The sequence below is a fragment of the Drosophila tropicalis genome, unplaced genomic scaffold (genome assembly GCF_018151085.1).
Source record: "Drosophila tropicalis isolate 14030-0801.00 unplaced genomic scaffold, ASM1815108v1 contig_130, whole genome shotgun sequence".
Classification (NCBI taxonomy): domain Eukaryota; kingdom Metazoa; phylum Arthropoda; class Insecta; order Diptera; family Drosophilidae; genus Drosophila; species Drosophila tropicalis.
The window spans coordinates 611,592-627,688 of NW_027172573.1; the positions used below are offsets into that span (position 1 = coordinate 611,592).

The window sequence follows — 16,097 nt, forward strand, 5'->3', positions numbered from 1 at the left end:
ACATGTCTGCACCCGTCACTGACCCTGACGTTCCCTGGGCCGCGGACCCATGGGAAGATATGCCCGCCCTAGTACCCTCCGTGCCGTCTGTCGCTGCCCCTATCACACCGACTACTTCTGCCTCCCCCAGTCTGAACGAGCAGCTGACGACGCTACGAAAACCGCATGAGTTGCTAAAGTTGCAACAGCAGATTCTCAAGCTGCAGCAGAACATAGATGAAGTCCGAGCACCAAGGCAGCAAGTCAGTGACTTGAGTGTGATCGAGAGCATGGTGGTCCTATTCTAAGCGGATACCGCATAGGATGTAAAGAAATGGTTGAAAGATCTGGAGGACGCGTTTGAAATCCTGCAGTTGAATGATCGCCTACGTTTGATTGCATGCCGTCACATGCTGGAAGGGACGGCGGCGGTGTTGCTGCGCACGGTATCGGTGCACAGCTATGGAGAACTTAAAGCAATCCTCCTCCGAGAGTTTGGACGCTTGCGAAGTGTGGAAGAAGTGTACCACGCTCTGCGTAGCCGGCGCATTAAGGCAGGCGAAGGATGCTTGAGATTCGCAATCGAGATGCAGGAGATTGCCATGAATGCTCCGATTCCGGAGAACGAGTTGGTCGAATTGATTATCGATGGACTGCAAGACAATTCTACTCGAGTCGGCATGCTGTACTCAGCTCGCAGCCAACAACTGCCTCGTCATCTGGGAACAAATTCGCAGGCACTGCCATAAGTGAGACCAGATGTTTCAACTGCTCGGGATGGGGGCATTATAAAAGCCAATGCCCGAAGCCGATCAGACCGTTGAACTCCTGCTTTAAGTGTGGCATAGTGGGCCACATCTATAAAAACTGCCCATCTCGGATGGAAACTGCCGCCGGCACCACTGTCGCTGCCGCTCCTGATGCCGTCCCCGCCGTCTGTCACACCACGAACTCATCGAGGTGCGTGAGATCTGTGACGATCTCTTAAAAGCTGGCATTATTCGCTGCAGTAGTTCCCCTTACGCTGCCGCGATTGTCCCTGTACGTAAAAAGGACAACACCATGAGAAAGTGTGTAGATTATCGGCCGTTGAACAAAATTACGGTTCGAGATCATTTTCCGATTCCTCTGTTAGATGATTGAATCGAACATCTGGGTAGTAAATCATTCTGCACCGTCTTGGACTTGAAGAACGGATTCCACCATGTGAAAATGCATCTAGATTTAATCAAATATACTGGCTTTGTAACCCCTGATGGCCAGTTTGATTATCGAATCGAAATGAAATGAATCGAAACTACACAGTTATGAACTAGAGACGTTAGCTATCGTGTATGCCTTGAAACGTTTTGAGATGTACCTTAAGTTCATTCCGTTCAAAATCGTGACGGATTGTAATTCCCCGGCGCTGACACTGTGAAATGGTGGGTTAGAAAACCCACCTGTTAGAAAAATACAACTACACAATTATAGACCGCTCGGCGGTTAGCATGCCCCATGCCGATGCCTTAAGTAGAATAGAAACCGCCGCATACGTTGACGATTTAAACCTCGACTTCCAACTGCAACCTCGACTTCCAACCGTGACCCCGATATTGTTAAACTCCGAGATGATTTAGAGAAACATGAAATAGCAAATTTCGATATCTAAGAGAAGTAGAACACTGGGTGCAAACCAGCAATTTCGTCACAGCGGGAAGATGCGTGGGAGGCAGAAAGCACAAAAATCAACGGCTGGAGAGCATACGCACAAGAGAGCGGGCCTCGATGCTCCAATCACAAGAGGGCATGGACCGATTAAGAGAGGGTATGCATGGAGAGCTGAGAATGCAGCAATACAGTCGCAGCACACCGACACTATGCGTGTGCTAATTGAGAGCGGATACCGGTGGATGGAGCGCGCTCTATGAGACTGAACAAGTAGAGAGACAAAGAAGAGCCAAAATGAGGGCGAAGCATGTTCAACGGGGGGATAGTGGGGGGGCTGTGTGCATATCAGAAAGCCAATATCGTCGATCAAGTTCGACGTGCGAAGGGGGGTATGTGCAAGCCGAAGTTTGGCTAGTCGAGCAACTGCAACAATTTCGGCGGCGGTAAAAAAAAAGAGAACAATATAAAGTTCGTGTATGGCGTATTCGAAGCCCTAATATCGAAAAAAAAAAAAAAAAAGTGGCTGGCAGTGTATGTAGTTGCAAGTCGGCAACTACCAACAGCAGCAGAGCAACAAGATAGATAGTTGCAAAGAAGAGGCTGGAAAAGTGCCAGTATAAGAAAATCTGGTGCGAAATCCGGCACCGGTACCGCCTGGGCCCAAAGGCCCTGGACAACAGCAGCTGAGCGACGAAACAGTAAAAAATAAAACGGCGATCTCTACCCATTGGCGGACAAGCAGCAGCGAACAGGATCATCAGATAAGATATAAATTAAAATAGTCATAAGTACTTACATCAACCTACATATTTTATTATTATCATTATAAATTAAATCGATATCCTCTAAGAGAAAAATGTTCCCTACCAAAATCGAAAAATTGTTAGCGAAGCAGCACGAGTTGCATAAAAGGGTAAAGAAGATAGAAGAAATAGACGCTAGTAAGTTCACTAGCAAAGTTCTTAATGAATTAAGAGACATACAGAAGCAATGGATTAGTTACAATAACCAAATGCTAGAGAGTGGAGGTACAGATGTGCCAGGAAGGTACAGATGTGCCAAGCTTATTCAGTTGAGTTTATAGGTAACGATACGTTTAAAGAGGTCATAGAAGAATTAGTGTTCGACCTTCAGAATACATTGGTAGCATTAGAAGAAAAAATAAACGATCAGAAAAATTTGAAAGTTGAGAATGTTACCGTGAGAGGCGAACTACCGGTGTTGCTAAAGATTCAGGTACCCACATTTTCTGGAGAACCTAGAGAGTGGGACCTGTTTGTAGAATTATTTACGGAGTTAATTGAAAAAAGAGAAGATTTAAGTCTTGCTCTTAAGTTCAATTATTTGAAATCCGCGTTAAAGGGCGAAGCAAGGAGCATGGTAGCTCATCTATTGTCAGGTTCAGCTGACAATTATAGTGCCGCTTGGGAACTGTTAACCAAGCGGTATGAAAATAATCGGAGGGTGTTTTCCGAACAGTTAAATCGGATCGTTGATTTACCGATGATCAACAATGAGTCCGCAAAGAGTGTAAAAGGAGTGATTGACATAATTAATGAGTCAATACACTTACTTAAAATTAAAACAAATTTATCCGATGAAGTTGACATAATATTTGCTCAACTTATACTTCGGAAATTTGATAGAGACGCTCTGCAATTATTCGAGAGTCAGATTAGAAAAACAAGGCAGATACAATTGCTATCTGATGTCATGGAATACTTGGAGCAAAGATATTGCTCGCTAAGTGCCATGAGCAAAGAAGAGAAAAAACCAATAGAAAAAACGTCGGCTGTGGGGTTCAATGATAGTTGTCCGATCTGCAAAGGCCCCTGGCATAACGCACTTCAGTGCTATAAGTTTAAAGCGCTAACACCTATAGAAAGGCTGGAAATAGCAAAAAAAGTACAATTGTGCACACGATGCTTGAAGCATTCAAGCAACAAGAGATGCAATAATGAAATGGTCTGCTCATTTTGCAGCAGAGGACACCATACGTTACTCCATTATGAAGAAAATCAGGAGAGCGTTAATACCTGTGTAACGGCACAACGAAAATTGTTGGCCACAGCTCTAATACAAATTAAGAAAATAAATGGAGGGTTTCAAACATTAAGAGCTTTGATTGATAGTGGTTGTCAGAGTACTATATTATCTGAAGAAGCCGCTCAAATATTAAAGTTACGTAAAATTAAACAATATACAAAAATAAGTGGCGTGTCCTTAGTAAAAGCCAAAAAATCAAAATATAAAGTAAAAATAGATGTGAAGACGCGAAATCCACGGGATAAACTTCTTAAGGTTGAGGCAATTGTTTTGCCAAAGTTAATAAAAGCTCTTCCGTTAAAAATAGCAAATGTGGATATGTCAAAATGGCATGCCTACGTACTTGCTGACCCCACCTTTAATAAACCTGGTAGGGTTGACATGATAATAGGCGTAGACTTATATACCCAAATCTTAAAAGGGGGAGTTAGAAAGATAAATGGCTTACTAGGTCAAAATACTAAATTTGGTTGGATCGTCTCGGGATGCACCAAATCAAAAATGAGTAAATCTATAGTGGCACCAACAATAGATGTCACAGTTTTTAAAAAGCGTTGGGAGAAGAAAAAAGGTAAATACGAAAATATTTACAACACAAGTCCTAACAAACTCAACAACAAAACAAAACAAGAAATAACCTTTCGGGCCCCGGCAGGACTCTCACCTTAGGGGTAAGATAAAAGCTGAGGTAAAAGAAATAGTTTGTGAAAGTAAAAAAGAAATAAGTTTGTGTTCCCCGGCAGGACCTCAGTTTGGAGGTCAAGTAAAATCTGGGGAAGAAAAAGTATATATCCCAAAGCCAGTAAAAAATAAGAATATTCAGTTGGCAAACTTTAAATTAAATAATGATCATTTAAAAAATAGTGTCATAATAAATGCAGGTAAGAAATTGTCCGAGTCTATAGTACAAAAAAGGCAGATATTGCAAAATGTTCATAAAGGGGCAACATTTAAACAGAATAAACGCTCAAAGGTCAGCTATCAGCGAAATGTCAAAACGGTGGAGAAAAAGCCGAGAGGTAGAAGTTGCTGGTCTTCAAAATCTCCACCATATAAAAAGGCTAGAAGTCAGCACAGTAATACACATCAGGAGTGGGTAGATATCCCGAAACAAAAATTTGGAAATTCATACAAAATAATAGGAAGTCAGTTTATAAGAAGGATAACATTGATTTGCTAGGGTTAACTTCTCTTATGTAGCTCGTCATGCTTCTTTAACAACAGTTATCTTACTAATAATAATATTAATAATAATTTAAGACAACTTAATAAAAATAAATTCCAAAACGTCATATTTGGCGGCCCTTTGCAGAATGTTTAAGAATAAACATCGTGTTCATCTGAAGCGGCTTCACCAAATCAGATGCACTAAAGAAAACATAATACAAATGTTCTTTTGTCACCAACAAGTAATCTAGCATATAAATAACTCTTGTTTTCCCCCACCAGTGGTAGGAGACAGAGTATAAAATTAAAGCAAAATATTGCTTAATAAATAAAAAATGCGTGCGTCTGAATTTAAAGGCAGTTTGGCTAGTGGAGCAACTGTAGTATCTTCGGCGGCGGGAGAGTTTTTAACCGATCTTAAAGGCAGTTTGGCTAGTGGAGCAACTGTAGTAATTTCGGCAAACGGAGTGTTTTGGTGTTTGGCGTTTTCGAAGCCGTAATATCGAAAGTATAACAAATATATTGAGTGTGTATGTACACTAATATCGTTGCAAACTCTGTATGTAGTTGCAAGTAGGCAACAAAGATCAGCAGCAGAGCAATGAAACAAGTTGCAATTAGGCAACAAAGGATAGCAGAAGAGCAATGAAATAGTTGCAAGGAGGCAGCACGTTAGCAGCAGAGCAACAACATAGTTGCAGAGACAAAAAGGATGGTGCCAGGTGGCCGCAGGAGCAGATCGGAGTGGCGAGCGGAGTCCGAACGAGCTTAAGAAGAGGCGAGCGGAGGCAAAGCATGGTTTTTTAACAATTTAAAGGTCGATTAAATCAAAAACTAACTACATACTATAAAAATAAACTCCAAAACGCCACATTTGGCGGCCCTTTGCAGAATAATTAAGAATAAACATCGTGTTCATCTAAAGCGGCTTCACCAAATCAGATGCACTAAAGAAAACATAATACAAATGTTCTTTTGTCACAAACAAGTAATTTAGCATATAACTAGAATTACAATCAGCCACACACGTTGTGGAAAAAACACTTGTAATTCTAAACTAACCCAAAATATCACAACGGCAGGATGTCAAGTGGCCAAAGCCGTGCCCAAAATAATAATAATTTTCAACCCCCGAAATCTTGGGTTTGAGTCTCATTAGAATAAGATATTTTAAGAACAATTGGTACCTCCTAGAGCCTAAGATTCCCTATATAAACTCCATACTTTTGTTAACAAAATCAGTTCATATTTTGAATTCAACGAATGAAGATTGGGTTATTCTTCTCCTCCGGAATCCCTATTCAGCAACAGAGGCGCTATTTGGGCAAAACTGGAGGAACAAGGACAGGAATTTAATGGGCGCGCAGCAGCCAGAAAGTGGATGCGGTTGCGCAAAAGACTTGTACGGGACTTTCACCACGCATAGCAACAGCGTGGATGAAAGCGATGGGCCGATGGAAAATCACCGGCTGTATAGCGGTATCACACCAAGTGATTCTGGAGGCCCAGGAGGCCTATATAAGGCGAGCAGCAAGTCAGGACATTTATCAAGTCATCGAGTCGGGATCAATCAATCAAGTCATCGAGTCCTGATCAGCAAGCGAAGCAACAAATATCTTTTGGCCTTACGAGTAACCTTAAGAATATTTGGCGCCTATCAAAAAACAAGTGCGAGCAAGTCATCGAGTTATAAGGCCTTACGAGTAACATTATAGACTCTTTAAAACAACAACAAAATCTAAATCAAAATCAACCCGAGTCAGTGTAAAATCGCGTCTAAACGTTCAACCAAAAGTCTGAAGCAGTTATATATATATATGAATTATTGTGTCATGATTTGTATAAATATTTAACCAAAAGAAACCCAGAAACAGAAATAAATTCCAACATACATTTATATATACATTAATTATTGTGTCGTGATTTCACTGGGGCACAAATAAAAATTTGTTGTGCCGAACCTCGCCCTAAAGATTGGAATTATCCTGAAGGACGAAAAAGGATCGTTACAACTGGCGCCCAATGTGCTATACTAGTGAAAATTAAAACCAAACATAACTAAAAAGTGTATAAAAAGTGTATAATAAATGTAGAATTGGAATTATTCTGGTTATTTAATTCAATATTATTTAAGGATGTGATTTCCTTATTTAAACTTTTTATTATTTATTAACAATGTTTCTTTGTGTTAAGAATACATATATTTATTAATTATTATAATGGCCTTAGCGACAAATTTGGGTGTGCGATGTGATCGAGGCGAGAGTACGATTGCGAGTGCTTTTCGATCAACGCTTCTGCTTTATTTTCGTGAGTGAGTCGACCAGATAGGTACGGCCGCTGCGTGTCGTTCTGTCTCGCTCACTCGGTACCAAACGGTTGCCATGATTATGCCTGCCTGACACTTCATTTCCTACAATCGGCTGTCCTGACAAGTCATTCGACCCGAATGATCCTAGCCAAGGTTTCATGAACTCAGCCACTGTTGAGGTCTTACAAGGTCCTTCACCGTCGCCAACCTTCTCGACGTCGTATCGACCGTGCCTATTCACCTTCGTAACTTTATATGGTCCTAAGTATTTACATCTCAACTTTAGACCTGTCCCATACTGCGTACGTTTAATCGCCACTAACTCGTTTAAATTGTATTTTCTTTCGCATTTCCTGTTTTTGTCGAACGTTCTTTTCATTTCCTTCTGTATTTCATCGATATTCTTTCGAGCCTCCGCTCTAATCTCATCACGACCACAGTCTAATTCTTCTATTAACGAATCGGTTATCAGCTTTTTTTTTTTGGGATCATCAGGACTACGCATCTCTATTCCTGTCAAAATCTTAAAAGGTGTAACTCTTGTACTTCTTGGAGCAGTATTATTAATAAATTGTTGCACACGACCTACATACTTGTACCAGTTTCCCTCATTCTCTTGACTTAACTTTGAAATCATTGGAACTATTACCTTATGCATCCTTTCTACTTGGCCGTTGCCACGGGGTACACCTGTTGCTATCAGTAAATGCTGTATATCCTGTCTGTTACAATATTCCTTAAACGCATTGGACGTGAACGCTGATCCTCTGTCAGAAATTATTTTCATCGGGTTACCAAAAATTATGGCCTGCCTTTCAAGAGAACTAAGTACTTCCTCGACTCCTGTTCCACGAGTCGGATACAACCATACAAACTTAGAGAACCCATCAACAATAACAAGTATATGATTGTAACGCCTTGTTGTGACCTCCATCGGGCCAACGTGATCAATGTGATATGTCATCAATGGCTGATCTCCTTTACTTATTGGCATCAAATATCCTTCCTTTTTGCCGGTCTTGGCATTAACAATAAGACATTCCACGCAACACTCAACAACACGGACTACCTTCTCTTTTAATTTTGGAATATAATACGATTTTTCTACGATATCCTGAGTCTTTCTAGCTCCAAAATGTCCTTGTTTATGTGCAATCTGTATTATTTCCTTTTCCATCTGCGAGGGAACGACAATAAGTTCTCGATTAGGGTCCTTTAACAATATTTCGTTTTCAATGTAAAAATCTTCATATCCTTTCTGTTGAACTAAGCTCCTAATCAATTTAGTCCAATCATCTGACAACTGTGCTTCCCTTAATTTATGGGTTATAGTGTCAGTTAGCAGAAAACAAGATAAACGGCTCAAGGCATCCACATGCCGCATCTTTGAACCTGAACGATGTTCGATCTGATAATCGAAATCTTGTAGGTACATTGCCCAACGTGCTACACGCAACGGAACCTCTTTCTTTTTCATTGTCATCGTAAACGCATTACAATCTGTGACAATCTTAAATCTCAATCCTAACACATATATACGCCACTTTATTAATGCTCCAATAACTGCTAAAACCTCAAGTTCATATGAATCATACTTCTCTTCGCAAGGTTTAGTTTTCCGACTCATATATTGTACCGGATGGAATAAACCATCTTCTGAATCTTTCTGTAAAAGCGCAGCTCCGAAACCGTGTTTCGAGGCATCAGTGTGAATTTCAGTCTCTAGCTTAGGATTGTATAGCTTTAAAACAGGACCTTTGATCAATGCTAACTTCAATTGCTCAAACGCTACCATTTGCAATTCTTTAAACTCAAACTTGTTGTCCTTTCGCAAAATGTCAGTCAAGGGCTTAGCTGTTACTGCGTATCCTTCGATAAATTTACGGAAATACGATGTTAACCCTAAAAATCGTTGAACTGACTTCTTATCATGTGGGATCGGGAATCTTGAAACGGCATCAGTCTTCTCCTTACTTGGCTTAATACTTCCATTTTCAACTATATAGCCCAAAAAATTTACTTTACTCTGCAGTATCTGACATTTCTCCCAGTTTATTCTCAACCCATTTTCCGCAGCTATCTTCAACACCCTTTTAAGTTTAATTAGACCATTATTCACGCTAACACTTGGTATAATTATATCGTCCATATACACCACTGCATCTCCATTCTTTACTGATTCTCTCATTACTGCCATTATAAATCTGGTAAAAACTGCTGGAGAGTTGGAAATTCCGAATGGTACGTACAGGAATTCATACTGACCATTCTGAGTTACGAATGCAGTGTACTTCTGAGATTTTTCCTCAACAGGAACATGGAAAAACCCGTTTGTTAGATCTAAAGTAGTGTAAACCAACGCACTTTGAAGTTTTTCTAATACGGTGTCCATCTGTGGCATAGGAAAATTATCTCGGACCACTTTCTCATTTAGCTTTCTGTAATCGCAGCACAGACGCTTTTTCCCATTCTTCTTTTTAACAAGTACAACAGGCGAAGCATATTCGGAAAAACTTGGCCTTATTATCTTCTCCTCTAACCATTCTTGTACTATACTATCAACGATTTTCTGATCAGACTCTGCTAGACGCCTTGGATGCTGATAAACTGGCAACTCATCCGTTAGTACAATCTTCATTTCTATAGGAGTGTTTGTATTTCTAATAGGTTTGTAACTATTAATCAACTTCTTGACTTCACTACCGATTTCTGCACTGATATGTGACAATTCACTCTTGATTTACAATTTATTCTGTTCTGCACTGTGCATACACATACTTTCAAATTCCTCAAACAACTCAGCACAAGATTTATTCGCGTTACACAGTGATTCTTTTCTGTTGATGCTCACAAACTTTGTACCTTTCTTGGTAACGACCAAATCTTCATCAGGAACGATATGAAACTCGACTTCCATCTCAATGCCATCTATCTTGACAGTTATGCTAAAACTACCGAAGGTCATCACATGACTTCCACCAATGCCTGTAAGAGTCTTCGAATATCCAGTTAGTGACTTAATTCCGAGTTTAACAAACACGCTTTTACGTATGAGACTCAAATTTGCTCCTGTATCAATTAGACCGTTGAACTTAATCGATTTATAAGTTACTTCTTTCAACTCCAAACCCGAATCAGTAAATTTACCTGATGCTTTTATTAATTTATTTTCTACAACATTGGTGCTTTCAACTTTGGTGGTATCTTTATCTTTACATTCAAACGAACGATGGCCTGTTTTGCCACATTTAAAACAAGTAAACGTTTTCTTGTTACAGTCTCTCATCATGTGAGAAGGATCACCACACTTAAAACATTTGCGATCATCTTTTGTTATCGAATTTTTCTCTCTATTATCTCTACCTTGCTTGTGCACAGATGAATCGAATGTTGTTTTCTTTGACGACTTTCTAGGATCATAGGATTTTAAGTAGGTCTCTATTTGAACTTTTAACGCATCCACTGTTCTCGCCTGATACAATAATGCCTTATTTGCTCTCATGTCTGGTATACCTTCTACGAAATACTCGATTAAACTTTCGTCATCCAAATCGATTGGCTTTGCGATTTCCATTAACGAATACAAAAACTCATACAAGTTCTCACCTCTCTTTAACTGTCGATTGCTCAGTCTTCTATGAACTTCTGCTGATGAAACCTTTACTCTAAATTCGTTTTTCAAAGCTACTTTCAGGGACTCCCAACTACAAATATCTCTCTTAGTACGTATAAACGATAATGCAGCTCCATTTAACAATTGTTTTGCATACACAAAAAGCTGTAACTGACTCCACTGTACGGTTAAAGCGCATTCTTCTAGCTCTCTAATCCATTGTACAACATCAATCGAACCTAAACCGCAAAACTCTGAAACGCTTCCCTCCACATCTTTTAGTGTGAACCATGACCTTTGCCCATCTGTGTTCGGGACTTCTCGAATTGTTCTAGCCGAGGCGAAATCTGCCTCCTGCCCGTCATTCTCAATTTCTATTAGATCGTAGTGAGCGAGTAGACGCGTTTGCAGCTCTGCTTTAAGGCCTGTAGTCTCCAGCCCTAACTCTCTCAATTTAGTGCGCAACAACGTTAGAATCTCACCTCGATCCATTTCACTCAATTACAGTTATATTGCTTAACAAGATTGGTATAGTAATATATAGGTAGTATTAATCAATCAAATTTGTTACGACTTAAACCTTGTACACACTATGTTAATGTAGGTCAAATTGTGTTAGGTTATGGTTTAATTCAGACGATTCTTAGAAATGTGCTCTCTGCAGCTCGCATCAATTTCATCAATATTTTTGCCACCAGTCTGGTTTCGTTGTGCAGGCAAAGTAACTCACACTCAAGACAATAATTAAAGAGCTCACCCAACTATAGTCGTCCTGCTCTATGGAGCCACTCAATATCTCTGTAGCAACTGCTCGGTTCGCTCTCTGTTGCCACTCACTCTGTTGTCGCTACTCACTCGGCTGTTTTCCACTCGTTCTTGTGATCTCTCTTTGTCTGCTTCCACACCAATTGTCTCAACTTCGTGTCTGCTGCCTTCTCGTTTGGTCTTGTCGGCGTCGTCTGCTTTTGTAACGGTTTCTGTTCTCCGCTTTCTGTTCTCCTTTGGTTTTCTGTTTCCACAGTGTCTGTCTGCTATCTCCGTCTGTCTGCTTCCACAGTGAACACTGGTTATCATCAACTTCGTGTCCGCTGTCTGCTCTCTCCTTCTGTCTGCTTCCACAGTGAACACTAATTTTCATCAATTTCGTGTCCGCTGTCTGCTTTCTCTTTTCCTCTCGAGTCACCACCCTTCTCGAGCTGCTCTCAACTTCAGCCGCCGACTTTTGCTTAAACGGCGCCAAAATTCTGGGTAACGCTCTTCTTGCGTCGTCCGACCGCTCACCGTCTCACCATCCACTCGTCGCCTCTCGTACAGTCACGCCAACTTCCACTAGTTTTTGAACTTGTAGTGGTTGCGTCTTTTGAAATTCGTTCGCCAATAACCTTGACTTTGTACACGTTAATGCATGCAATTTTAACAATTTCCTGTTCATTTGCGAACTTCACACACACACACACGATTTTCACTAATTGTCTTGGGCCAGAAATCTCGGTTGAGCCCCCCAGTTTGTAGAATTGGAATTATTCTGGTTATTTAATTCAATATTATTTAAGGATGTGATTTCCTTATTTAAACTTTTTATTATTTATTAACAATGTTTCTTTGTGTTAAGAATACATATATTTATTAATTATTATAATGGCCTTAGCGACAAATTTGGGTGTGCGATGTGATCGAGGCGAGAGTACGATTGCGAGTGCTTTTCGATCAACGCTTCTGCTTTATTTTCGTGAGTGAGTCGACCAGATAGGTACGGCCGCTGCGTGTCGTTCTGTCTCGCTCACTCGGTACCAAACGGTTGCCATGATTATGCCTGCCTGACACTTCATTTCCTACATAAATTCAAAATGGGTAGAAATTAGATCTATCACATGAAGAAGGAGGATCTGCTACAGACAGGCCAAAGAATCGGAGTCAGCATAAACGGCACAGTAGAAGAGATGAGAAAACTAGTCGAATGGGTAAACAACAACGAGTCTGATCCAGAATGGAAAGAAGAGGTAAGCCGATTAGAAGACAAGTTCACAAAAATGTCCAAGCAAAAACCAGGAACAAGCGCACCACAGTCAGGCGAGAATGGTGAGAGCAAGGATGCCGAGGAATTCCATAAAATAAACATGGCTACTCTGACGATTCCCCCATTCGTACCACCAAGATGGGGAAGTGAAGGAGCACTGGACAAAACTGGAGAGAAAAATAACCAAAGAAGACAAACAATTGAACCCACAAAAATGGCACAAAACACAGCAAGCAGGACTACCGAGTATGCCAAGGTGGCTAAACAAGTAAGAGAGTGGACGTTTAGATGGTTTAATCTATCTCCCACATCATCAGGAACGGCGGCGGCAGTAGTGGCGGCAGTGGTGCCGGCGGCAGTTTCCATGGTGGGTAGATGGTTTAATCTATCTCCCACATCATCAGGAACGGCGGCGGCAGTAATGGCGGCAGTAGTGGTGGCAGTGGTGGCGGCGGCAGTTTCCATCCGAGACGGGCAGTTTTTATAGATGTGGCCCACCATGCCACACTTGAAGCAGGAGTTCGGCGGTCTGATCGGCTTCGGGCATTGGCTTCTATAATGCCCCCGTCCCGAGCAGTTGAAACATATGGTCTCACTTATGGCAGTGCGCGAGGATTTGTTCCCAGACGACGAGGCAGTTGGTGTTGGCTGCACCTTCACACTAAAACTTTGCTTGGAGGCAGCCGCCTGCATATGGAAGCGCTCGTAGCGTTCTAGTAGGGCCTTCAGTTCGGACATCGTGCGAGCTAAGTACAGCATGCCGACTCGAGTAGAATTTTCCCGCAGTCCATCGATAATCAAGTCGACCAACTCGTTCTCCAGAATCAGAAGCATTCATGGCAATCTCCTGCACCTCGATTGCGAATCTCAAGCATCCTTCGCCTGCCTCAGTGCGCCGGCTACGCAGAGCGTGGTACACTTCTTCCACACTGCGCAAGCGTCCAAACTCTCGGAGGAGGATTGCTTTAAGTTCTCCATAGCTGTGCACCGATACCGTGCGCAGCAACACCGCCGCCGTCCCTTCCAGCATGTGACGGCATGCAATCAAACGTAGGCGATCATTCAACTGCAGGATTTCAAACGCGTCCTCCAGATCTTTCAACCATTTCTTTACATCCTATGCGGTATCCGCTTAGAATCGGGCCACCATGCTCTCGATCACACTCAAGTCACTGACTTGCTGCCTTGGTGCTCGGACTTCATCTATGTTCTGCTGCAGCTTGAGAATCTGCTGTTGCAACTGTATCAACTCATGCTCGTCCAGACTGGGGGTGCGGAAGCAGCCTGTGTGATAGCGGCAGCGGCAGACGGCACGGAGGGTACTCGGGCGGCCATATCTTCCCATGGGTCCGCGGCCCAGGGAAAGTCAGGGTCGGTGACGGCTGCGGCCAGCGAGACAGCAGCTTGCATAGCAGCTAGGTAGGCGGCGGACACCACATCAGCGGACACAGCAGGTGTGGGCACAGCAGAGGCGGGTGCGGCAGCGGCGGGCACAGCAGCAAGTAAGGCGGCAGCGCGTACAGTGGCGGCTTGTACAGCAGTGGATGCGTCGGGTACAGCAGCAAGTAAGGCGGCAGGGCGTACAGTGGTGGCGGGTACAGCAGTGGATGCGGCGGCAGCGGGTGCAGCGGCGGCGGGTACAGCAGTGGATGCAGCGGGTAAAGCAGTGGATGCGGCGGCGGTGGGTACAGCAGTGGATACGGCAACGGGTACAGCAGTGTATGCGGCGGCGGCGGGTGCAGCAGTGGATGCGGCGGGTACAGCAGTGGATACGGCGACGCGTACAGCAGTGGAAGTGGCGGCGGCGTGTGCAGCAGTGGATGCGGCGGGTACAGCAGTGGATACGACGTCGGGTACAGCAGTGGATGCGGCGGCAGCGGTTGCAGCGGTGATTGGCACGGCGGCCACATGTACCGCAGCAACCGGCACCGCAGCGGCAGGCACCGTAATGGACATGCCAGTGGAGTCAGTAGCAGCAGCGGGCACAATGGCAACCGGCACCGCAGCGGCAGGCACCGTAGTGGACATGGCAGTGGAGTCAGTAACAGCAGCGGGAGTGGAGGCGCCCATCTTGGATGTGTAGCGTGTGGCCTGCCTTCTACCGAAATATGTGTCCTTTCGGGTAGTCATCCCACATCTGAGTTGTAAACACCTATTTATTTTCTGAAAAATATAATTCTAAGTCACGATGGCAAAAGATTTATTTTTAGCTACGCAGCTAGTGCGTCTGTCTCTTTGTATGGTTGCCGGAAGAAGAAGGAGGAACTCTCCAGTGTGGCCTTAGGCCGCATACCGATATTTTCCTTACTCACAATCGATACTTAAAATACTAACTTACTACTAACAACCGATACTTAAAATACTAACTTCGATATATGTACAAACCATTAACACAATTCGTAAGTAACTGACATCTTAAAATTCAATCAAATATTCCGCCTTTCTAACCCCTGATGGCCAGTTTGAATATGTACGCATTCGCTTTGGACTCTGTAATGGCCCTTCCGTGTTCGCTAGATCCGTTTATTTTGTCCTTAAGAAATTTATAAACCGAGGTCAGCTGGTGATATATATGAATGATATCCTGGTCGCATCGCATGACTTTGAAACCCACCTGGAGGTACTGAAGGAAATACTGTATACGTTAAGAGTGAAGGGGCTATGCCTCAAGCTAGCAAAATGCCGTTTTGCGTATAGGGAACTAGAGTACTTGGGTTACTTATCTAATTCTGCCGGTATCACGCCTAAAACAGCTTATCTCCAGGCGATAAGTGATTTGCCCATCCCAAAGAATAGCAAGGAATCAGAGCGCTGCTTAGGCTTATTTTCGTACTTCCACCGATTTGTACATGGTTTCGTTAAGATTGCGTATCCGTTGTCCCGACTGTTAAGAAAAAATACCCCTTACGTTGTAATGATACTTTCTCGTCCCTTGGGATATTTATGCTATCTCTTGGGCCAGGTTCGGCACAACAAAATTTTTTTGTGCCCCGGTGAAAATAAGAACTCGTTTGTGTAATTATTAGTTTTGGTGATGTATTTATTTACGATTATTTATGGGTTTGGTTGGATATGACAAGTTTCTCTGAAGGAGTCCCGAACTTGGACAGCGCAGCTTGTGGCTGGGGTCCCTCGACGCTCGATTTCAGTTCGTCTCTCGTTCCTTGTGTCTTCTCTGGTTCCTGTTTCAGACTCGTGATATAAATATCTTGTCTGATATCTCCCTCTTCAGAATAATGCCGGCGCGTTAATTGGCCTTAGGATATATCCTACGGCTTTTCTCTCACGTTCCTGGCGTATTCTGATCTTCTAGG

The 16,097-nt window shown here is 42.7% G+C and overlaps 1 protein-coding gene across 1 annotated transcript; it reads right to left on the minus strand.

The window, feature by feature from the left end:
• Positions 1-14,198: 14,198 nt before the first annotated feature.
• LOC137581166 (uncharacterized) lies at positions 14,199-14,693 on the minus strand. Its single transcript, XM_068295352.1, has one exon. The coding sequence runs from the start codon at positions 14,691-14,693 to the stop codon at positions 14,199-14,201; it is 495 nt and encodes a 164-aa protein (XP_068151453.1).
• Between the last annotated feature and the right edge of the window lie 1,404 nt (positions 14,694-16,097).

Coding starts and splice junctions, on each gene's coding strand:
- LOC137581166 (XM_068295352.1), bottom strand. CDS start 14,693: ATGTGGCCGCCGTGCCAATCACCGCTGCAACCGCTGCCGCCGCATCCA.